At 57.0% G+C, this 22,503-nt stretch overlaps 1 protein-coding gene across 1 annotated transcript in view; it reads left to right on the top strand.

Moving 5' to 3' along the window:
* CACNA1S (calcium voltage-gated channel subunit alpha1 S) overlaps positions 1 to 17,451 on the top strand; it is a 63,759-nt gene extending 46,308 nt beyond the window's left edge. The window contains exons 28-44 of the mRNA XM_058533936.1: positions 271 to 354; positions 4,842 to 4,898; positions 5,813 to 5,941; positions 6,152 to 6,217; positions 6,806 to 6,897; positions 7,537 to 7,696; positions 8,650 to 8,777; positions 9,761 to 9,857; positions 10,193 to 10,295; positions 11,130 to 11,231; positions 11,531 to 11,655; positions 12,976 to 13,104; positions 13,891 to 14,141; positions 15,470 to 15,555; positions 16,333 to 16,418; positions 16,611 to 16,751; positions 16,895 to 17,451. Of these exons, the coding sequence (XP_058389919.1) occupies positions 271 to 354; positions 4,842 to 4,898; positions 5,813 to 5,941; positions 6,152 to 6,217; positions 6,806 to 6,897; positions 7,537 to 7,696; positions 8,650 to 8,777; positions 9,761 to 9,857; positions 10,193 to 10,295; positions 11,130 to 11,231; positions 11,531 to 11,655; positions 12,976 to 13,104; positions 13,891 to 14,141; positions 15,470 to 15,555; positions 16,333 to 16,418; positions 16,611 to 16,751; positions 16,895 to 17,146 (2,088 nt within the window). The 3' untranslated portion in view covers positions 17,147 to 17,451. The remainder of the gene's footprint in view (positions 1 to 270; positions 355 to 4,841; positions 4,899 to 5,812; positions 5,942 to 6,151; positions 6,218 to 6,805; positions 6,898 to 7,536; positions 7,697 to 8,649; positions 8,778 to 9,760; positions 9,858 to 10,192; positions 10,296 to 11,129; positions 11,232 to 11,530; positions 11,656 to 12,975; positions 13,105 to 13,890; positions 14,142 to 15,469; positions 15,556 to 16,332; positions 16,419 to 16,610; positions 16,752 to 16,894) is intronic.
* Positions 17,452 to 22,503: the final 5,052 nt, after the last annotated feature.

Here is a 22,503-nt window from a genome sequence, read left to right as displayed (position 1 = left end):
CACCCAAGTCCTGAGTCCCAACCATTCTTGAGTCCCCGGCCCCTCCAACCACCTCATGCTCTGGAGGGAGGGAAAAAAAGAGCCAGAGGGAGAGGGGCATCAGCGGGTGGGCACCCTGGAGCAGCAGTGGAGAATGGAGCTATGTGCACTCCCCGGCCTGGCACAGTGGTTCTGCATCACCTCAGAGGGCGACCTCTGCCCTCTGCTGGTTGCCCGAGCTCCCTCCTCCCAAAGCTCAGCCCTTGCTTCTCCCATCTCTTTCCCTCCCAGGGCTATTTTGGAGACCCCTGGAATGTGTTTGACTTCTTGATCGTCATCGGCAGCATCATCGATGTCATCCTCAGCGAGATTGATGTGAGTACCAGGCGGGCGGAGCCATCACTGGGGTGGGGCTGAAGCGCTTGTTCAGTCCACTGATATTTGTAGGGTACCCACTGTGTGTGCGGCACGGCACCTCGGGGGTTACAAAGATGAGAGTGACAGGAGCCACACTCCTACAGGGCAGACAGAGAACTCAGATTCCAGGTGGACATGAGTCTGCCAGGCTGTCCAAGGCCAGAGCTGTGGTGGAAGGAGAGGTCATCTCTGGGTGGGGTGGTCTGGGAAGGCTTCATGGAGGTGGTACAATGGGAAGTGGGTCCTGAAGGAAAGGGAGTGGGGACTAGAGGTGGCGAGGAGAGCAAGCACCACATGCGGGGCTGCTGCAGGAGAGGCACAGAGCAGGAAGTGAATGAAAAGAAGGTTGTGGCCATGCTGAGAGGTCCGGTTAGCAGAAGGGCGTGAGCATGCAGAGGGGAGGAGGGGGAAGTAAGTGGTGGAAGGAGCTAGAACTTTATGACACAAGCAATGGGGAGTCACGAAGTTTTCTGACCAGGGCCCTGGAGGGATTGGAGCTCTACCTCTAAAACATTAATCTGGAGGTGAGGGGCAGGAGGTAAGAGGGGCTGCAAATAGGGGCCCCGTAGGGGAGTCAGCCATTCCTTTACTCCTCAGGTGCTGAGTGGGTCCCTCCCACATGTGCTAGACATACAGCAATGGGGGAAAAGACAGTAAAACAAAACCCTAACAGGGCAGGTGCACCCAGGAGGTAGCAGGAAGAAAAATAGAGCAGGTTAGAGGCTTCCCGTGGAGGGAATGAGAGTTTGTTATTGTGACGATATTGAGCAAAGACCTGAATAGAGCCAGGGAGGGAGCCATGCAGGTACTGGGGCCAGCACGCTGTTGTGGGGGACACAAAGGCCCTGTGGTAGGGGCCTGTGCTGAGCTTGAGGAAGAGCAGGAGCTGAGAGTGGAGATCAGCAGTGACCTTGACAAGGGCAATTTCATTGGAATCCTGGGGAAGAACGCCTGGGTGGAACGGGCTGACAGGAAGTGAGAACAGGAGTGTGGACGGTTCCTTCAAGGTGTTTTGCTACAAAGAGAAATAGGATAGAAGTTGAGGAGAATGTGGAGCCAAGGAGTTTTCTTGAAAACGGGAGAAATTCCAGCATATCCTCGGGCTGGCGCAGACATCTGGGAGGGAGGGTGACCACGGGGGCAGAGTCCTTGCTTAAGACCTGGTGTCCAAGGGGAGGGGCTGGGCTTAAGAAAACGGTGGTTCTCTTCTGGTAGCCAGAGGGGCTACAAAGCAAAGGAGCACAAAGCAATGAGAGTTGGGACTCATACGGTGAGGGAGGAGCCCACAGGACTTGGTGAGGGCTGGGCCCAGGGCCACCGGGCAGGAAGGAGTCCAGGGTGACGCGGTATTTGCAGAAGGGAAGAAGTGGGGCGCACGCTCACCGCCGTTCCGCTCTGGTCCTGCGGGTCTGGGTGCAGGGACAGGTGGGAAGCGGGAGCAAGGAGGTGGAGACGCAGGAGAGGAGCCAGCGTCACTCTGCATCCAGCACGCGGCAGCAGCTCCGTAAACACGCTGGTCTCTGAGATATGGAGGTGATGGTCGAGGCCTTGGGTGGGACGACATGACCTCGAAGGAGGTGAGATTCCCACAGAGTTCAAGCCAGCAAGGCCTGTGGGTTTGCGATTAGGAAGCTACCAGTGAGCAGGGTGACGTATTAGCAGACAATCACGAGGGACGGAGCAGCAACTGGAGGGTGAGAAAAACAAGGCAGCGAGTGCAGTGAACAGCTCTCACGAGGAGTTGGGTAGAAGGTAGTTATTGGAAAGTGGCAGACGCCAGTGAATCTCAGGAAAGGGAGACTACAGATGGAGCCAGAGCAGAGAGGAGTTCAAACGTGTGAGAAGAGACGGTTGAGGAGGCAGAAGGGGACACGATTCAGAAGAGCAGACGAAGGAAGAGTGCAAGTCAGAAGTGGCGAGAAACGGGAAGCGTGGAAGGGAGCAGCATGGGGTGGGGAGGACAGTGCGCCTGAGGGTCTGAACCGACTCTTGAGGAAGGGCTGATGCGATGAACCCACCTGCAGGGAGAAGGATGGTTACCATGCAGCCATGAGCAGGGGCCGGAGGCCGGGGTGGGCCGCCAGCTCAGTTTCACCCTGGAGTCATGCTCAGCAGCCCTGGAGCCTGGGACAAGGGGTTAGACACCAGGAACCATGTGGTCTTGAGGGCCAGCACGTTGGGTGGAGCGTCTCAGTACAAGCAGGAGCATTGTTGAAATGCCAGGCCCTGGGGCCCAGGCTGAGCGGGGAGGCAAATGGCCCCAGGAGCTGGACCAAGAGATATGGGATGAAGGGGATAAGGCCCTGGGGGTGGGATGAGAAACAGCAGCAGGGGCAAGGAGGAGGTTTCTGCCAGAGAGGTCCATGCTCAAGATCTTAGAAGTCAAGCCCTCGAGGAGTGGCCTCCCTGATGATCTGAAGCCGAGGGTCACTGCAGGGTGAAGGAGGGGAGCAGAGGACGGGGAGGAGCAGACCCAAGAGTCAGAAGCTGAAGTCAAAAGACAGCTTCCCTCTGGGCGAGTGCCTGCGAGCTGCATCCTGGGAGGAACGTGGAGAGGACCATTAACCCTCCCAGCCACCCAACCATGGCCATGGTGGGATTCTACTCAAGGGGTGACTGTATGGCCTTGAGGGGCCCAGCAGGGGACTAGCCCCAAAGGCAGGGGGCTCATCTGTGCGTGGGGCTTCTCACTGCCTAACGATGAGCCCTTTAGACACTGCGAGTCCCGGGGTGAGCCTCATGGTGGGTGGGGAGGTGGGGGAAGGATGGACACTAGAGACACCTGAGGGGGCGGAGTGAGGGAGCAGCTGAGGGAAAGTCTGGAGTCTGGGAGGAAGGAGACTTCAGCCTGAGACTCCTCGAGGCTGAGCCCCAGCAGGGCACAGCCCCTTCTGGGGACTCAGCTGCCACGCTGGCTGTCCATGGGAGGGCCTGGCCTGGGAATCCTATTCCCTCCACGTGCATGCGTGTTGTGTATTTCCATCCACGCTCGGTTTTTGCTGGGAAATAACATCCTGAAGGCCCCAGGGTTTGAGAGCAGCTCTTCTCACCAGCACAGGAGAGAGAACTCTAAACTGCCCAAACTGAGGATAGTTACTTCTCGAAGTTCACGGTCTGTGTAGGGGAGGCCTGGATAAATCAGAACAGTTTCCTTGGTGGTGGAGGACCGAAGGGGGTCCTTGGTCGTCATCTGATTCTTAGCAGCAACAGATGTCCCTTACCTGTAATGTTTGCTTGAAGTCGTGTTAAGACTTTAAGTATTGATTTATATCCCTGACATACAAACCAGGGAACAGACGAGGGCAGCACCATCTGTTAGAACCTTCTGCGATGATAGAAATGTCCTGCTCTGTCCAGTACAGTAGCCACTAGCCATACGTGTCTCGAATTATGACTTGTGCAACTGAGAAGATGAATTTCTAGTTTTATCTAGTTTTCACTGTGATTCAAATAGCCACGTGGGCCTGGTGGCTGCCGTATTGGCAGCACAGGTCTGGGACACTGGTTGTCATCCGTGTCTGTGGATTAGAATCACCCGGGTGCGTTGAAACCCCTGAAGCCAGGCCTGTTCCCTGGGAGCTGATTTAATTGGCCTGGTGGGGACCAAGCAAAGGTATATCTTTTTAAGTTCTCCATGTGATTCTGATGTGCAGCCAGGGTTGAGAGCCAGTGGTCCGGGGGAAAGCTGCCCGAGAGATTGTTACTTGGTGGGGAGGTCAGTGTACTGGGAACCAGTCCCCCTACAAATAATTGGAAGAGAACACAGTGGCTTCCCTGTCCCAGGACTCCAGAACAAGGGCTTCTCCTGAGGGCCTAGGGGAGAAGCTCCGAGTAAGCAGAAAAACATAGCTCCCACCCCCTGGCACCTGCTCTGTAAGAGCCTGGCCACTGAGACAGAAGCCTTCGTCCGGGTCCCAGGCTGGCGGCAGAGAGGCATCAGCTGTGGGGTCTTAGACCCACGAGAGGGCCTTTGCCCCTGGATGAAGGGCCTCAGTGGCACCCGAGAGCTGGCCAGCATCCCTGGACTCAGGCAGATAGGGGTGTGAATCCTCTCCTAATGACGAGCAGTTGCCTTCCACATGCCCCGTCAGGGATGTCCCCAGCGTCACACAGCCCAGACATAGAGAAGAGCCTGAGCCCCGGCCAGCTGGAGAGGCATCCTGGAGATGAGAAGGGACCTGTCTGTGTCCAGTCTTCCCTCCTCTTCTTGCTCCCTTGTCCCCAGCCTGTTGCCTCCCTGTTCCTACAGCTTCGTCCTCACACCCGCCCACCCCCTGCCCCTGACTGGCAGCCACTTGGGGTCTTCTGTCCCAGCCTCCTTGTCTTTTTCTCTCTTTAACTCTTCTGTGTGTCTGTCCTTTCTGACACCTCTCCTCACCTCCCTCCCACTGTGTCCCTCCTCCTCTCTCCCCTCCCTCCCCTCCCCTCGTCTCTTCTCTCCACAGACTTTCCTGGCCTCCAGCGGGGGACTGTATTGCCTGGGTGGAGGCTGCGGGAACGTTGTAATTCCAGGCTGCATGAGCCTGCCCAGCTGGCGCACGCCCGCCAGCTCTCTGCCCTGCAGCTTGCATGCTCAGGCCTGGCCGCACGGGTTGCATGGGGCAGATCCTGCACTCAAGGCTCCCTTCACCAGAGCAGGCCCCCCGAAGGATCCGGGTTAGAGTGGGAGCAGGGGCTGTGCGGTAGAATGTGCATGGACGTAGTGGCTTTCTCAGAGCCCTGGGCATGGGGTGAGGGGTCTCTCTGGCAGCCTCTATGCAGATGGGAACATCCAGAGAGAACTGACTGCTGGCTGGCATAGGACCTTAGTGACAGCTCACTGACACAAGGCCTTTGGGGACACAAGAAACCGGGCAGGGGGGCTCTGCCCTTCCAGAGTCATTGGAGTATCTAAGGCTAGTGCAAGGGCAGAGGCTTGCCCAGCATAGGACAGTCGTGTGCCGGATGGGGTGCTGGGGAGTGGCCATGTTGAATTGATGGCACAGAGCAGCCAAGCTTTAGAGAAGTTTTGCCCTGGGAGGACATAGGAGAGGGGCCCCAGGAGAGCTGCCAGGGTCCTCGGCTTGATGGCAGCTTGGGGAGAAGGTGAGACGAGGTAGGAGGCCCCAGAAGGGCGGGCAGTGGGCCTGGCCGCAGCCTCAGCCTCAGCCCAGGGCGGAACCCCTGTCACCTGTCCTGAGAATGGGCTCCGCACAGCTTGGCGCTCCACGCCCACCTCCCTCCTCCCAGCTGACCAAGCCCAGAGCTGAGCCTGACAGTGCAGCCTAGCGCACAGCAGGGGCCATGAGCTGGGGCTGGCACCCCTCCCCGCCACGGACACCTCCGCAGCACACACACACCGCCCCTCCCGCCCCGCCTGCCCCTTCCCCCACGAGGGGCCGCCCCCAGACTGACCACTGGGGCTGCTGCCCCGCAGGACCCAGACGAGAGCGCCCGCATCTCCAGCGCCTTCTTCCGCCTGTTCCGTGTCATGAGGCTGATCAAGCTGCTGAGCCGGGCAGAGGGAGTGCGCACACTGCTGTGGACCTTCATCAAGTCCTTCCAGGTGCGCGTGCCCAGCCCACTCGACCAGGGGCCCGGCCAGGTCTGCACGGGGACCCCGGTCACTGCACTTACCTGGAGATGCTGCTGGGGACATCTGCCCAGCCTAGGCTGGAGCCCGGGGGGACTTGGGGTCCCTGGTGAGCTAAGGGATGGCAGGGCTGCAGAGCACGTGGGGTAGCCCTGGGCGCCGACCCTTCCTCCTCGCCCGCAGGCCCTGCCCTATGTGGCTCTGCTGATCGTCATGCTCTTCTTCATCTACGCTGTCATTGGCATGCAGGTGAGAGGCAGGTGGGCCCAGACCAAAGGAGGGATCGTGGCCGGTAGGGGAGGCATCATGGACCCTGGAAAGGCCTAATCAGCATGCTGGCTGGGCCATTCCTCCTCCCTGCCCTGTTCATCCAGGCAGCCCAGGGGTCAGCCACATGAAAAAGGAGGCTGCGCCCCTCAAGCCCGGGGCGGGGGGGCGCTGCAGGCTGGTCAGGTGGAAGCAGTCCAGGAGGAACCTTGGCATGCAGGTGGACAGCAAGGCCAGGTGGCATCTCGAAGGCCCCACTAGAGGCCCAGGTGGTCTCAGTCCACCCTCCCCGAGAGCCCTCTCCCCTATCCCTACGCTGAGTCCCTAAGTTGGCTTGCCATTAGGAAGACCTGCCCACTCTACTACTTTTCTTTGCCCTGATGGGAAGAGCTTCACCGACCTCGAAAATAATCCAGTTTGTTTGGCTCCAGGTCTGGTGTGGCCTGAAGGGAAGAGGGTTTGGGGGAGGGAAGGGTGAAGCGGGGAGAGGTCAGGTGAGAGAGGTGGGGAGACGAGCTGAGGGGAGACTTCCATCTCGGTTCCCGGGTCAGAGTCCTTTGTGCTTTGCAGATGTTCGGCAAGATTGCCATGGTGGACGGCACCCAAATAAACCGGAACAACAACTTCCAGACCTTCCCGCAGGCCGTGCTGCTGCTCTTCAGGCACAAGCCCACCCCCCACCCCCCCGACCCTGCTCCAGTGGCCCCAGAGACAGGGCTGGCTTCATGGTGTGTCACCTGCACAGCCGGCCAGGCCCTGCGCTCAGAGGGCTAAGATGTCCCTCTGTCCTTGTCTTGAAGTGTCTAATCGATTCTGGAAGGCAACCATGCTCGCCACTCTCAACCAAAGCCACTTATTAAATCATTTTTGAACAAGTGGCCCCACACCCCACACGTGACGCAGCTGGTCCTGAGCAGAGCCTGCATATTCCCCTAGTCTCACCCCACTGAGTTAGGAGCCAGAGGTCAAATGTCCCTTGAAGGGTGCGGTGAGGCCTCCATGACCTCTGACCCTGCGTCACCCTGGTCAGCACGGTGCTCTCCCTTGCTGTCCGCCACCATGACCTGAATCATGGATTGATTTTGCCCCTCCATCCAAGAAGCCCCTTCTCTTTAGTGTACTCCTGCTGTAGCGCCCCAGGAGGGGCAGAGCAGTGGGCTGCAGCACAGAGGGTAAACTGAGGCCCAGCTCACACCGAGCCACCCGGGGAACCTGGGGGTCTGACCTCCCTGCTTCCACCAGGCTGCTGGCCTGAGGGGCCGCCAAGAGTGGACAAGCCAGCAGGAGCCTCTCTCCTGCAGGTGTGCGACGGGCGAGGCGTGGCAGGAGATCTTGCTGGCCTGCAGCTACGGCAAGCTGTGCGACCCCGAGTCAGACTACGCCCCGGGCGAGGAGTACACCTGCGGGACCAACTTCGCCTACTACTACTTCATCAGCTTCTACATGCTCTGCGCCTTCCTGGTGAGACGGCGGTGGGGGCGGAGGGGGCCTGGAGGAGCCGAGGCCTGAGGGAGTGGCCCCCTCCCTCCTTGTCGGCTCTGTCTCTCGTCTCAGGGACACAGGGGACAGGAGGCTCTGCTAGGCTGTCCCTTGTTCCAGTCATCCTGGCTGTGGCTTGGTTTTCTGAGCACTGGTTCATGCTCAGAGGGGCTGCTCAGAGGTTTTACCTTTTTTGGGTTATCGCTCAGTAGTCAAAAGAATGTAACGAGGCTCTGCTCAGGGAGAGGGAGGGCTCCCCATAAAGCCCTCTGCCCCTCCCTCTTCCTCGGAAGAGAAAGTTGGCCTGCTCCGAGGAGGCTGAGACTGGAAGCAAGTGCCCCGGGAGGCCCCGGTGGGGTTAGGAACGGCACCAGATTGTCCTGAGCGTCTGTTCGTGTGGATGGCAAAAAGCCAGCAGCGTCCACTAGGCCCTTGCTCCTTCCCTCTTTTCTTTCCTGTATTCACTCAAAACAGTTGTTCGAGAGTCTGATGTGTGCAGGCCTGGGCTCAGTGCAGGGCACGACTGAGACCCAGCCCCGGCCCCAAAGGCGCTCATGGGGTTCAGGGGAGTCCACGTGTAAGCAAACCCCGCAATTCAAAGGGACACCCAAGATAGACAGAAAAGGCAAGAGCCGTAGCAGAGGCGCGGTCCTGGGGCACAAAGAGGGGAGATCGTGTCTCAGGCGGGGCGAGGGGCAGAGATGGGAGCAGCTCAAGCTGGGTTTTAAAGACGGCACCCAGCAGCATGGCAGAGGACAGGGTCTGTGCAAGAGCATGGAGGCGTGGCACAGGTTGCTTGTGAGGGGTGTAGGTCATTCAGAAGGGCCCAGGTGGGGAGAAGCTGTGGACCCCATACCCAGGGGACACCTCCCAGCCCCCACCCGATCCTGTCACTTGCCTTTCCATGTTGGGAGCCCTCCATTCTCCTCTTGCAGATCATCAACCTCTTCGTGGCCGTCATCATGGACAACTTTGACTACCTCACGCGGGACTGGTCCATCCTGGGCCCTCACCACCTGGATGAGTTCAAGGCCATCTGGGCAGAATACGACCCGGAGGCGAAGTGAGTCCAGGCTGTGGGCTCTGTGCTGGGCCCTCCCTCACCTGTCCACCCTCCGTCCTAGACCCCATCCTCATGTCCTAGCAGGAGTCACTCTCCAGGTTAATAAGGAGTGGGCTGGCTCTCCCTTCATTGTCCAAGGCCCCAGATCAGAGAACTGGAGTTTCTTAAGGTTGGAAGGGATCCCCCAGCCTCTAAGGGCAGAGAGCCCCTCGACTTTATTGGGAAATGGTCATCCGGCTTCCGCTTAGACACTTCCAGGAGCAGGGAAGTCAATACCTCACAGGCTCTCTAGGACCTGGCTACTCAGAGTGTGATCCACAGACCAACAGCATCCGAGCTGGATAAAAAGCCAGAGCCTCCGGCCCACCCCAGACTGACTGCATCAGAATCTGCATTGCTATTAACCCGGTCCTTGGGGCATCCACATGCACAGTTAAGCCTGGGAAGCACCTCTGCCTTACATTCTTTCTCAGAAGGGAGTAAGCTCATGTTTGATGAATATTTCCCTGGTGGCAGGCACTGTGCTAGCCATACATGCATTATCTCATTTAATCCTGACAACAACCTATGACACAGGTGTCCAGCTCTCTACCATCTCTGGAAGTGGGCTTCCACCTCCCTTGATCCATACCCTCTACTTCTATTAATACAGCCCAAGAGCTCCCAATCAGCTTGACCCAATCTCATGGAAGGCTCTGCCATGGGGAAGATGAGGTCCAGATTCCAGGCCTAGAGATCCCATATCTGAAGGAATTCTGGCCTCTATCTGCCAAAAAAAAACAGGGCACATTTGTGGTGGTGGGTAACTGGGTCCCAACATGGTTTCTTTTTTAGAAAGGGAGCTCGGCTTCTGCTTCCTAAACACGGCTGGAAAATGAGGAAACATTCCCTGCCTCCCGGCTCCCTGCCCTTGGCCCATTCTCTGAGCAGGAGGGAGGTTCTGGATGGGGCTGCCGGGTGTGCAAGTCTGTGTCCTCCTGCAGGGGCAGAATCAAACACCTGGACGTGGTGACCCTGCTGAGGAGGATCCAGCCCCCTCTGGGCTTCGGGAAGTTCTGCCCGCACCGGGTGGCCTGTAAGGTAACAGAGCTGCGCGGAGGGGTGCCATCCAGGTGAGGAAGAGGCACCTTCCTTCCTCCCTTCCTGGGAGAGGAAGGGGCAGGGTGATGGCGAGGGCCTGACTGGAGGAGCCACTTCAGAGCACTGTCTCCTGGGTCCCCAAGTCCCTCCCTGAGGACCTAAAGCCTTGACAGTGGCCCACAGCTCATCTTTCCATCCCCTCACGAAGGGCTCCTGGCCGGCCTGCCCCCCGGCCTTCATGTCCCACCCCGTCCCGGCCCACAGACGGGGGGAGGATGACCTCCAGGCTTGGCCTGGTCCAGCTCAGCAGCAAGCCCCCGCCTCTCCCCGCACAGCGGCTGGTGGGCATGAACATGCCCCTGAACAGCGACGGCACTGTCACCTTCAATGCCACCCTCTTCGCGCTGGTCCGCACGGCACTCAAGATCAAGACGGAGGGTGAGGGCCTCCCCCCTCTCTCGGAAGATGAGTCCTCCTGGCCCAGATTCTGCCAGATTCTCAGAGCTAGACGCTGGAACCCAGAGCCATGGGGAAAAGCAGAGGGAGACCCCAGACCATGGTCCCCAAATCCTTACGCCCCTCAGGGCTCAGAGGCAGCCCAAAAATTCTCTACAGGGCAAAGGTCACACAGCTGTGTCTGAACAGGGCGGAGAAGTGGCAGTGTCAGTGCAGGGGTGGGGCACCCGCGGTTCGGCTCGGGGCAGGAGCGAGGGCAGGCTCCACTAAACCAGCAGGTCCCCCCTTGCGGGGACGACAGACGTGGTGGGAGCAGGGAGAGGGGGTCAGGGGCCTCAGTATTGTCCCTGAGCCCTCACTCAGGGCTCTGCTGTATCAGAGCCATCCCCACAGGCATCAGGACCACTGCAGGCTCTGAGACAGCTTCAGGGCAGGTTTCCTTGGGAGAACAAGGAGAAGAAGACCAAGAGTCAGGGGGGCGTCAAGTTAGAGCAGCAGAAGGCCGCCAGGGGGACCTTGAAACAGACCATAAGGCATGAGGATGTGAAGGCTTTTGGGGGGAAAGGAGCTGAGATCCTTCACTCTGGGCACTGGAAGCCAAGGCCTGTGGGGAGTGAGTCCATGACCCCAGGTTGGGCTGCCCCCGGGGACGAGGATGTCCTCCCCATTGCCAGTGTCCAGCACAGCCACTGCCACAAAAGAACACCCAGCCAACGTTTGTTGAGTGAGACCAGAGAGTACTAGATGGCTTTGCCAAGTGCAGTTGGCTTGGCCTGGATGACTTTAGGGCCGCCCTTGCCTGTCCCTTGCCCCCAGGCAACTTTGAGCAGGCCAACGAGGAGCTGAGGACCATCATCAAAAAGATCTGGAAGAGAACCAGCATGAAGCTCCTGGACCAGGTCATTCCTCCGATAGGAGGTGGGTGCTGCTTTGGGAGACCAGAGTCCAGAGGCAGCTGAGGAAAGGGGACGAGGGACTTCTCCAGGAAGCCCTGCGGGAATCTGAGAACGGCCCAGACCCTCTGTAAATACCTTGGATAGACCCCATGTTGGCCATTGGTGCAGGCATCAGCCTCAGGGTGGAAATCGCCCACCGGCCAAGTCAGCAAGAGGAGGGGTGGCCTGAAGCGCCCAGTCTTGGCTACCCCCAGCACCCACTCTGACCCAGTGTCAGTTTCCCACCAGCCTTCAGGACACCCCTTGTTGGCTTCTCCACAGATGACGAAGTGACCGTAGGGAAGTTCTACGCCACGTTCCTCATCCAGGAGCACTTCCGGAAGTTCATGAAGCGTCAGGAGGAGTATTACGGGTACCGGCCCAAGAAGGACATCGTACAGATCCAGGTAAGCCCAACCTGAGCTCCCAGGGACTCCATTCAGCTCCCTCTCCGCAGCCTTAAGGGCCAGTGATGGAGGCGCAGAGGGAAGGAGGGAGCCGGGAGAAGTGAGGGAATGAGATGACCGCTCTGGATGGTGCGTGATGGAGGACGTTTCACCCTCAGGAGAATAGCCAGCAGCTCTTCCATCTCTGGGTGATAGGACCAAAGGAAAGGGGACTTGTTCAAAGGAGAGATCTGAGTTAGACAAGAGCAGTGTCTCCAAAAGAGGCAGATCTCCCAGGGGGCGCGTCAAATGACCCATCGCAAAAGAAGTTTAGAACTTTGTTTTATCTCAACTGTTTTTTATTTCTATTTCTTGGTTTTATTTATAATATATATAATTTATAAATTCAAAAAATATACATGCATTTGGGCTGTGTGCTCAAAATTTATTTCAGTTGCAGTATTTACTTTGAAACAATCTCACACAATTTTAAAAGTTGCATGTATAATGCAAAAACCTGTTTTTCTGAATCATTTGAGAGGAATTCCCAAAATGATGATATTCCATCAACTCAGAACACTTTAATGTGTATTTCCTGCAAACGAAGGCATTCACCTACATAATTCTCCTAAGTAACCACAATGCAACCACCAAAATCAGGAAATTAACATTGATACATTACTACATCAAATCCGCAGGCTGCATGCAAGTTTCACCAATTGTCCTAATAATGTCCTTCATAGCAAAAGGATCCAATCCAGAATCACACATTGCATTTAGTTGTCACATCTCTTGAGTCTCTTCCATCTGGAACAGTTCCTCCGTCTTTCCTTGACATGACCTTGACGCTTTTGAAGATTACAGGCCAGGCTGTCCCTCAGTTTGTGTTTGCGTGATGTTTTCTCATGATAGATTTAGGATACGCGTCTGGGACAGGAATGCCAGAGAAGTGATGCTGCATTCTCATTGCAAACTGTCAGGTGACACCAATCTTGATTTGTCCCGTTGCTGGTGATATGAACTTTGACCAGCTCAAAAATTATATTAATGACATGTGCAATCAAAAGAGATGACTTGTCTAGAAGACTGTACTGAGTAAAAAGATTTCTCTGCCTGGAGGCCTGTGAGGGCATGGAATCACCCATGAGGAGCCATTAGGGTTTGGACTATCCCAGAGGCCAGAGCAGCACCAGGTGGCCTCATGGAGCCCTGGGACATCAAATGAGCCAGAAGAGAGGTTGGGCCCCCAGTCTCAGGGATTAGAAATGAGTGGGGCCATCAGAAGCAGTCTGGTCTTCCCCCCTGGACTGGAGGATCACCAAGACTCTTCTCTGTCCCCAGGCTGGACTGCGGACCATTGAGGAGGAGGTGGCCCCCGAGATCCACCGCACCATCTCAGGAGACCTGACGGCTGAAGAGGAGCTGGAGAGAGCTATGGTGGAGGCTGCGATGGAGGAAGGGATATTCCGGGTACGTGAAGGCCGTGACCACCTCGCGTGTTCCAGGCACAGGGAATAGCAGTGTCCCACAGAAGGGAACGCCAGGAGCACAGCCATACAGGAGGGAACATGGGAGCTGAAGACACCTACCACCCACATCCCTTGGGACTCAGAATCTACAACCCACCCTAGTTGAGATGTCAAATATAGCACATCCTTTCCCACCTTCCTCTGCCAAGCCTCACCATCTTCCTCCCCTCCCCACAAACCCTAGTCAACCTTCACCTCTCAGAAGCCCTGCCTTATCAAATGCCCCACCTGCTGCCAGTTATACCTGTTCTCAACCCTTAGCTCTGTCTAGTTGCTTATGACACTGTAGGGCTGGAAGGTCCTTGAACGGAATGGTCCTGGAATGACCACCTAGTTAAACCTTCCTAGGTTATTCACAAGGAAATGGTGGCCCAAAGAGATGACATGAGATGTCCAGTGTCACTTAGTTATTCAGAGGTGGCACTAGAAGTGTCCTCCAGACTCCGCTGCCCCATATTTCCCTCTCTGGGTATCCGTGTCTCCTACAGCTCCTCAGGTTCATCCTGTCTACCCCAGCACACCAAGAACTCTCTGAGGGGGACACGTTCTCTTCTCAAGTTCTCTGGCCTCACAGCCAGGGCCATTCTCCTCTGGCCTTATAGGATTTGTCTCCCAATAGCATCGCTTGTTCCCAGCACTGTCGTCCCCAGGCAGCAGCCCCTGGGCACTCCCAGCCCTCATTCCCCAGTCGCTGGTCTCATCCTTCCTCTCTCCTCCTTGCCGCTAGAGGACTGGAGGCCTGTTTGGCCAGGTGGACAACTTCCTGGAAAGGACCAACTCCCTGCCCCACATCATGGCCAACCAGAGACCCCTCCAGGTTACCGAGATAGAGATGGAGGAGCTGGAATCACCCGTCTTCTTAGAGGACTTTCCTCAGGATCCAAGCACCCACCCTCTGGCTCGTGCCAACACCAACAATGCCAACGCCAACATTGCCCCTGGCAACAGCAGCCATAGCAATGGCCAGGTGTTTTCCAGGTAGTGGCAGCCGCTGCCAGCCCTGGATGGAGGGGCCCTGCGGTAGGACTGGGAAGACATGGTTGGTGGGCTCCACGCTTTTTTAGAGGGGGGCACACCAAAATGGGTAGGGTGTGGTTTGCTTGCCTCTGTGCCCTTTGGGATCCATCCTCCTCAATGCAAGAGGCAGCGTGGGCTGCAGAGACCCCTCTGGCCAGCAGGGGACGGCCTCGTGTCAGCGTTGGCGCCAGTGCTGGTTGTTTTCTTCCATCATCTACAGAGCACCTGGGAGCTGAGACCTATTGAATGCATTAGGTTAGAAGGAGAGGGCCTTCAGGGCAGCACTACTACAAAAACCTGAACAATTCAGGTTCAGTCGTGTGATCTGGGCTCCGGGGAGACCCCACAGTGCTGGTGGTTCCCATCTCACCAACGCCCAGCTGTGGGCTAAATTTAATCTGTGACTAAGTGAGTGTCATGCAGAGTGGGATGAGTGGAGGTTTCTCAGTGATCATAACCCAGGGGCTGGGCTCCCAGCAGAGCTGTGTTCCCGACGGAAGGCAGGTGACTGCAGGTCTCTTTGGCCTGGAAAGGCTGCATCTCATGCCCTCAGGAATGGGCAGGATGGGGCAGGAGCCAGGAGAGCAGCTGCTACCCACGGCCAGGGCTGCCTGCACCCCCTGCCAGCCAGAGACCTTAGGAATCCAGCCCACAGCCCTGCAGGGTGCCTGTGCCTTCGGGTGCGGTGGAAACACAGAAGCACAGGCCTGGGCCTGCCCTGGAAGGATCGCAGTCTTGTTGGGGGATGCGTCACATGAGACGATTGTGACGAAATAATTGCAAAGAGTAGGTGTCCTGAGAATGCAGAGGCGTATTGATCACAATGGGCTGGAAGGGCCTAGAACTGAGCCAAGCAACGGTGTCCCAGGCTCCACTGCACGTGAGGCTTCCAAATCACAGACTCTGGGGGTAGGACACGGCTGCTACTAGTTTTCAAAGCTCCGCGGCTGATCTGACGTGCAGCCAGGGTTGAGAACAGCATCCTGAAGGCATGAGGCTGGAGCCCGGCCTCGACAGATGAAGCGCATGTGGACAGGTGGAGGGAAGGGCATGTCCGACAGGAGGACCCCCCGAGCAGAGGAGTGGAGGAGGCGGGAGAGTAGTCGGCTTGTCCTCTTAGGAGTGAGGCTGATGGGCAGAGAGTGGTGGGAGCGCCAGCCCTGGAGTCAAGGCCACTGCACAGTGATGGGTCCAGACGCGGAGGGAGAAGGATGTCAGGCGCCACAGAGGTGCGGGGATGGCAGGGGACCCAGCAGCGGCTCTGTTCACCGGCCTTGCTTGCATTTCAGCATCCACTATGAAAGGGAGTTCCCCGGAGAGACAGAGACGCCTGCTGCCAGAGGAGGAGCCTTCGGCCGACCACAAAGGACGCCGGGTCAGTCTCTCCTGTGCACCCGGGAAGCTGAGCCTTCTCCGAGAGGCCTGGGGCGCCCACTCTTTCCTTACCGTTGGGGAACCTGGCTGGCAAGGCTGGCTTGGGAGCCTGTTGCCATGGGAACCAGCTGGCTCAGGAATGGGAGAGCCGTCAGGGCCAGCTCCTCATTTCAGCAGAGGAGAAAGGTGCCAGCTAGGCGACCGACTAAGGAGGGAGAGGGAGAGTGTGTACCCCATAAAACGGCCCTCAGCAGGCATGCCAGGAAACTCCCACCCCCACCGAAGGGCAGCCGCTGGACACACCGACACCTTGGCTCCAGGGCCCTTCAGCACATGATCTGGTATCTCCCAGTAGGTCCTAGACCACTGCATGTGACAGTAGGAGCCCTGCGGGTGCCGAAGTTCAGTGGAAATGAGGGTACTTGCCCTGCTGCCCAACACACACACGGACACACACACAGACACACACACACAGACAGACACACTGAAGAACAGCATGGCCAGAGCTGGCCAGACTCTCGCCCTGACCCCACCCCTAAACCCGCAAGGACAGAGACCAGGGCAAGTGGAGTGGCGGGGTGGAGTGCGGCATGGAGTCCTGCCCAGCCCAGAGTTGGTGGGGCCCCAGCACACGCCCACCCTGCGGGATGCCCTCCACAACCCCGAGGCTCTCCGCGAGCCCTCAGAGTGCGGCTGGCTGGCCAGGCGGAGCTCCGCTGACCAGGGGCCCCTGGCGGGAGTCAGCAGCCCCTCTTGCCCCACCCCTTCTTGCCCACAGGACCCCACAGCAAACCCTGTGAGGAGGCGCTGAAAGGACAGCTGCCCCCGAGAGCAATGGCCGGAGCCCAGGCCCCTGCCGCCCAGGTAACAGGCCGAGCCCAGGAGGAAACTCCATAGGGGGGGAGGGCAGTTGCCCATCTCTAACAGAAGGGCCGGGACTCTGGGATCCGCCCCTCTCCATGGGTCTTGGCAGAGGGTCCCTCTGAAGAGCTGTGGTTTCCCTGGATCCCAGTGGGCTCCAGCACTCCTGTGGGGTCTCTTGTGCATTTGGAACAGTGCACCAGAGCGGAGCCTGCCCTGCCTGCAGAGAGGAGGCGCACCCCGGGGGCTCGGCCTGAGCAGATGCCCCGCGGCAGTGGGGCTGAGGAGAGTCCTCCCAGGTGCCCGGCTCCAGCCACGGCCCTGCTGATCCAAGAGGTGAGCAGGGCTGGGACAGAACAGTGGGCAGCACTCAGGGGGGCCCTGTGATGGCCTGGGGTGGAGAGAGGGTAGGGCTAGTAGAGGCAGGCCCCGAGGCCACTCCCCAGACAGACCCCACTCAGCCTCCTCTCCCCCCACAGGCTCTGGTTCGAGGGGGCCTGGACACCTTGGCGGCTGATGCTCACTTCATCATGGCGACAGGCCGGGCCCTGGCAGATGCCTGCCAGATGGAACCGGAGGAAGTGGAGGTGGCAGCTACAGAGCTACTGAAAGGACGAGAGTCCCCAGAGGGCATGGCCGGTGCCCTGGGACGCTGGAGCCGGAGGTCCTCCCAGGGCAGCCTTGACCAGTGTCAGGGCTCCCAGGAGACCCTTATTCCCCCCCAGCTGTGAAGGCTGGCACAGCTTCAGCATGGGCTTAGAGCTAGCATGACCAACGGGGGAGTGGTTGATGGAGCAGAGAAGGGTCCGCCCACCACGCCACCTCCCCTCTCAGCAGCGAATGGAGGGGCTGAGCGGGGGCAGTCAGGAACCCTGAAAAGTCAGGAAGAAGTCGATTGGCAGGCCCTTCTCCTCGCCAGCAAGAGGCTTGATTGGATGGAGCTTCTACTGTCATTCGAATGGCCTGGCCAGTGCCAGCGTCTGTCCGGTGTAAGGCCACTCCCACCAGCAGGACATTAAAGTCTCCAGGCCTATGACAATGACACGTGGTCTCTGCTTGTCTCCTTTCCGGGACGCTTCTCCTATACTCACTGCCCCTTCCTGTTCCCTTCCTCAGGAGCCTGCCTATGGGCTCGGGAGCCCGGGCCTGGGAGGACGGGGGGCCATCTGGATTGTCATTCTGCATGAGGCAGAAAGGGGCCTGCCGTGGAGAGTGTGGGTCCTCCTGGAAACCCGTGGCCAGTTCCACAGGAAGGACCGGTGGCCTCTGAAGCAGCCCCGCATCCCAGGTGACGCCACAGCCAACCTCCTGTGAAGCTGTGACCGTGTCTCATTGGCCAGAGTCCACACCAACACAGGCCCCAGAGCCCTCAGTGGTGCTCTCTGTGTGGCCTTGGTATCAAAGATGTGCAGTGTCCACGGCTCCTCTGATCGACACCAAGTTCTGAGTAACAGTGGCTACTAGGTACCAAGTACCTCCTGTGTGCCCGCCGCAGAGGTTATCCTATGCCAGGAGTCTGAGTACATTCTGTTTACAAGCACTTTCACACATGCTACCACTCCATTCTCCCCACAGCCTCGTGAGGTAGGCGTGGATTCCATTCTTTGACGTGGTAGTGGAGGTGCAGAGAGGGAGTGGGGCACACTGTGGTTGCACAGCCAGCACCAAGTAGTTAGGACTCTGCGGGGTCCCAGTCCCCAGTGGGGTGGATGGTCTTCCCTCCCTGCCCTTCCTTCACTAAGCCTTCACCCAGCACCTGCTTTCCGGCCGTTGCTATGGTAACTGCAGGCTTCCCAGCAGCTCCTGGCAGACCGCCCCCCCAGCAGCTCCTCAGGCCACCACAGCCTTGAGTGTGAGGGCAGGGAGACTCACTCGCTGCACACTGCTGATCCATGGTCCGGCCTTGACAGGGCCCCAAACCTCCCTGGTTCCAGTCAGTGCAGCTAGTCCAACTCCCCTCTCTCCTCAAACCTCAGCAGCAGTATCTTGTCCTACCCCACCCTCAGCAAGAACCTGCTTTCCTCCTCCACAGAGAAATAAAGGCTACCCTCAGCTCCCATCACCAAACTGATGAACTTACCTGCTCTACTCCTGCTCTCCTCCTCTCCTCGGTGGAAGCCAGGATCTCCTCCAGCCAGCCGCTCAGATTCTACCGCAGGCCTTATCCCCTCTCCCGCCCTCTCCCCCACCTCCATCTGTGTAACACATTCAAGGTGTTTCCATCTCTACAACGTGACTTTGCAGCAGTCCTAACTATCTTCCTGTCATCTATCCACCTATCTATCTATCTAATCTATCATCTATCATTTATCATCTATCTATCATCTATCTAATCTATCATTTATCATCTGTCATCCATCTAATCCATCATCTATCTATCCATCTATCATCTATCATTTATCATCTTTCTATCATCTCTATCTATCATCTATCATCGGTCTATCATCTATCATCTATCATCTATGTATCTAATTTATCATCTATCAATCTAATCTATTATATAATCTATCTGTCAGTCTATCTGTCGTCTATCTAATCTACCTATCATCTACCTAACTACCTATCATCTACCTAACATCTGTCTATCTATCATCTATGTATCGTCCATCATCTATCTAGTCCATCATTTTTTGTGTGTGTGTGAGGAATATCAGCCCTCAGCTAACATCTGCCAATTGGTTCTGGGCTAACATCCATGCCCATCTTCCTCTACTTTTATATGGGACGCTGCACAGCACGGCTTGACAAGCGGTGCGTCGGTGTGCGCCCGGGATCCAAACCCGGGCCACCAGCAGCAGAGCGCATGCCCTTAACCACTACACCACGGGGCTGGCCCCTCTAGTCCATTATTGAGGAGGAAACTTCTTGCCTGGGTTGCCTCCTTGTGGTACGTTTCTATTTCTACTTCCCATTTCTCATCCCCTACACTCGCCCACATCTCTAACAACCTTGTTGCTAATCCAGGGGACTCCTTTAAATCCTCATCTTACTTGATTTCCAGGCAGCATTAGATACGATTTACTCCTCCCTCCTTCCTGAAATGCCTGCCCCTTTGGCTCTCCTGAATTTCCCCCTACCTTTCAACTGCTCCAACTTGAAGCTTCCGCATGAGCTCTCCCCTGGCCCACCTACCTGTCAGGTGAGAGACTTCTCAGGCTCTGTGTGCTTGATCCTTTCTTCTCACTTGGAAAGTCTCCCTGGATGCTCTCGTCCACTGTCACATCTTAGTTGCATCTATGTGTTGATAATTCCCAAATCCATATTGCTGGTCCGTGTCTCTTCTAAACTCCAGATCTCTGCCTCCTACCCCCCTAAACAACTCCACATGATGACCCACTTGCGCCGGAAGCACACCGTGTCCAACTTTGACCTCCTTGTACTCTCCCCATAGCCTGCTACTCCTCTGGTGTTGCTGATCCCAGGGACACCAACTCCTTGTTCTAACCAGAAGTCTGGGCGTTGTCCTGGCTCCCACCCTCCCTCCACCTTGCCCCATAGATCGCCCTCCTAAGCATTTCTCAAAGCTGTCTTCCTCCCCCAGTTACTTTCCTGATATGTTCCATCATCATTTCACGCCTCATCTATTGCAACAGCCCCTGAACTGGCCTCGCAGCCTCCTCTCTTCTCTTCCTCCCAGCCTGTCTCTGATCTTTCTAAAGGAGACAACTATTGTCTTATTCTCCTGCTTAAAATCCCCAAAGCACTCAAAGCCTTCAGAATACTGTGCAAAGCCCCCCTCTGCTTACAAGCCTCTGCTAGGTCCACCCTTACCAGAGTCTCCTGCCCGCCCTCCCACTCCCCTGCGGCCCTAGCCAGAGGGAACGCTCTCACCTCTGAGCTGGAACGTGCTGTTCTCACTGGAAAACTGCCTGGACCCTCAACCCGACTGGTCCCTGGTCATCTTTCAGATCTCGGCTTAGCTATTGCTTCCTGCGGGAAGCTCTCCCTGAACACCCCAGCCCTCTGCAGCCGGCCCAGAGCGTGGCTCGCCTCTTCCCCCTTACAGCAGGGTCCTAACTGTGCTGTAACTGGTGGTTTATTTTTACCCCAGCCAGAGGCTGAGCGCCACAAAAGAGGAGCGAGTTCGCCCTGTTCACGGTCACCCCCAGAGCAGCACACTTTGCAACACAGACTCCGTTACTGTTAAATAAACGCACAAAAGTGCTAGTGGGGGCCCTGCCCTCAGCAGGCTCGCCCCCGACGGCGACTGATGTGGCAGGCTCAGCTCTGCAGCCTCAGCCCCTCCGCTGTCTGGGCCCGGGGAGGCAGGGCGGGGGGCCTCTGCCTCCGGAGGCCACCACCTGGACTCCAGGAGCTCTGTCCCCACTGTCTCTGGCTCAACTGACTCATCTCTAAGGGAAGATGAAATAATCCAGCCCGCAGGACAGTTGAAAAGCTAAATAATGTAATACATGAAAGTGCTTCATACGCCATAAAATTCTATTTTTATTTACAAGCAGGACCCGAGCATCTTACATTAATACCTAACACACACAGAATACTAACTGGACAGCAGGCCCTGTCCCAAGTGCTCAGCATACAGTCAGGGATGTCACCCTCTCAACAAGGAGGAGGTATCATCCTCACCTTGCACATATGACAGGAGAGGGCAGGTAACCTGCCAGTAGGAGGGCAGAGGAGGGATGGAACCCAGGCCACTCAGCATCCAGTCCCACGTCCTCCCCACTGCGCGATATGTCAGCTCTGCCGTCCCTCCAGCCCGACAAGTACACATGCACACACAGGCTCTGAGAAACTTTCCTATCTACCAGCTCTCACCCTTTTGAAAAGTTCAGGCTGTTTCCTTTGCAACATGCAAGATGCTCTGACGTATGAGAATGTATAAAATCTTGCCTCTACCCTAGCTTCGCTTGAAGTGATGGATGGGTTTCTCCATAGAGGGCAGCCTGACTGCTCAAATAAATCCTACAAGGAACAAGTTGTGGAAGGACGAGGGCAAGGGAGGAGCGAGGGGGGCAGACTGGGGGTGAAACAGATCCCTCCTCTCAGCAGGACCATCTGACAGCCACTGTACCCATAGGAGCTGGTGGGGCCACCTTCCGTCGCCTGGAGGCACTGGCCAGGGGCACTGTCTGCTGGACCCCAGACTGCTCTCTGCCAGTTCCCTGAAAACCTGGGGCCTAGCTGCCGAGTAGGGGATCTGCCAGAAGGGGCGGAGGTGCAGGTGGTGGGAGGGGATGGACACAAAGCTGCATGCTGGCCGTGGGGACTAGGAGAGTCCTCCTATCTGGAAGGTGTGGAGCTCAGATGGAGGATCTCTGGAAAACCAAGGAAGGCGAGCCCCTGTTCCCCCCGGTCTTCCGAGTGGGGAGGAGTTCCCTGGCTCTGGTGCTGGTGCATTTCCAGGCCCTGCTCTAGAAGGGGCAGAGAGGTTCTTAAAGGAGGATATGGCTCTCCTCTGCAATGTATTTAAGAGCGTAGCCTTGGCAGCCAGAGCCTTCTGGATCAGAATCCCATTCCCTTACCTCCATGCTGTGACGTGGGGCAGTTCACAAAGCCCCCTTAAGCTTCCGCTCCTCCTTCTGTAAAATGGGGGAATAATTCCCACTTCTAGGGTGTTGGAAGGTACGAATGTGACAGTATAAGGACCTGACCCTGGTTAAGAAGCTGTAGTTTTTATTTTGTCAGATGCTGCCTAGTATGAGAGCCAGATATTTAAGACAGGAGGAGGCCAACCTTAGGGGGGTACTGGGCCTCTTCTGGGAAGGTGCTCAGCCCAGAGTCTCAGCATCAGGCATGGTCCTCCCACTGACAGCCCATGGATGGACAGCCAGCTCCTGCCCCACCTCATAGCGAAGGCACTGCCAATTCAGAGCTGAACTTGACCCCCATTCTCCTGGAATCTGATCCAAGTAACATGTCCCTCCTACTTTGGGGCTGACAGCTTATGGTGCCAGGTGACTGTCCCACCCCATAGTCCCACTCTTATTTCACTGATGAGGCAGCTGAGGGGCAAGGTCTCATTGCCGGTAAGTGGCAGAGCTAGGACTTGTCCCTGGGCTTTGTAACTCCATCACTTCTTTCTCCTGACATACAACTGTGCCCCCAAATGGAACTTAAAATCCAG

The sequence above is a fragment of the Diceros bicornis genome, chromosome 38 (assembly GCF_020826845.1).
Source record: "Diceros bicornis minor isolate mBicDic1 chromosome 38, mDicBic1.mat.cur, whole genome shotgun sequence".
Taxonomy (NCBI): domain Eukaryota; kingdom Metazoa; phylum Chordata; class Mammalia; order Perissodactyla; family Rhinocerotidae; genus Diceros; species Diceros bicornis.
Note: the sequence above shows the minus strand (reverse complement) of the source record. Positions and strands in the feature narration are given on the sequence as shown.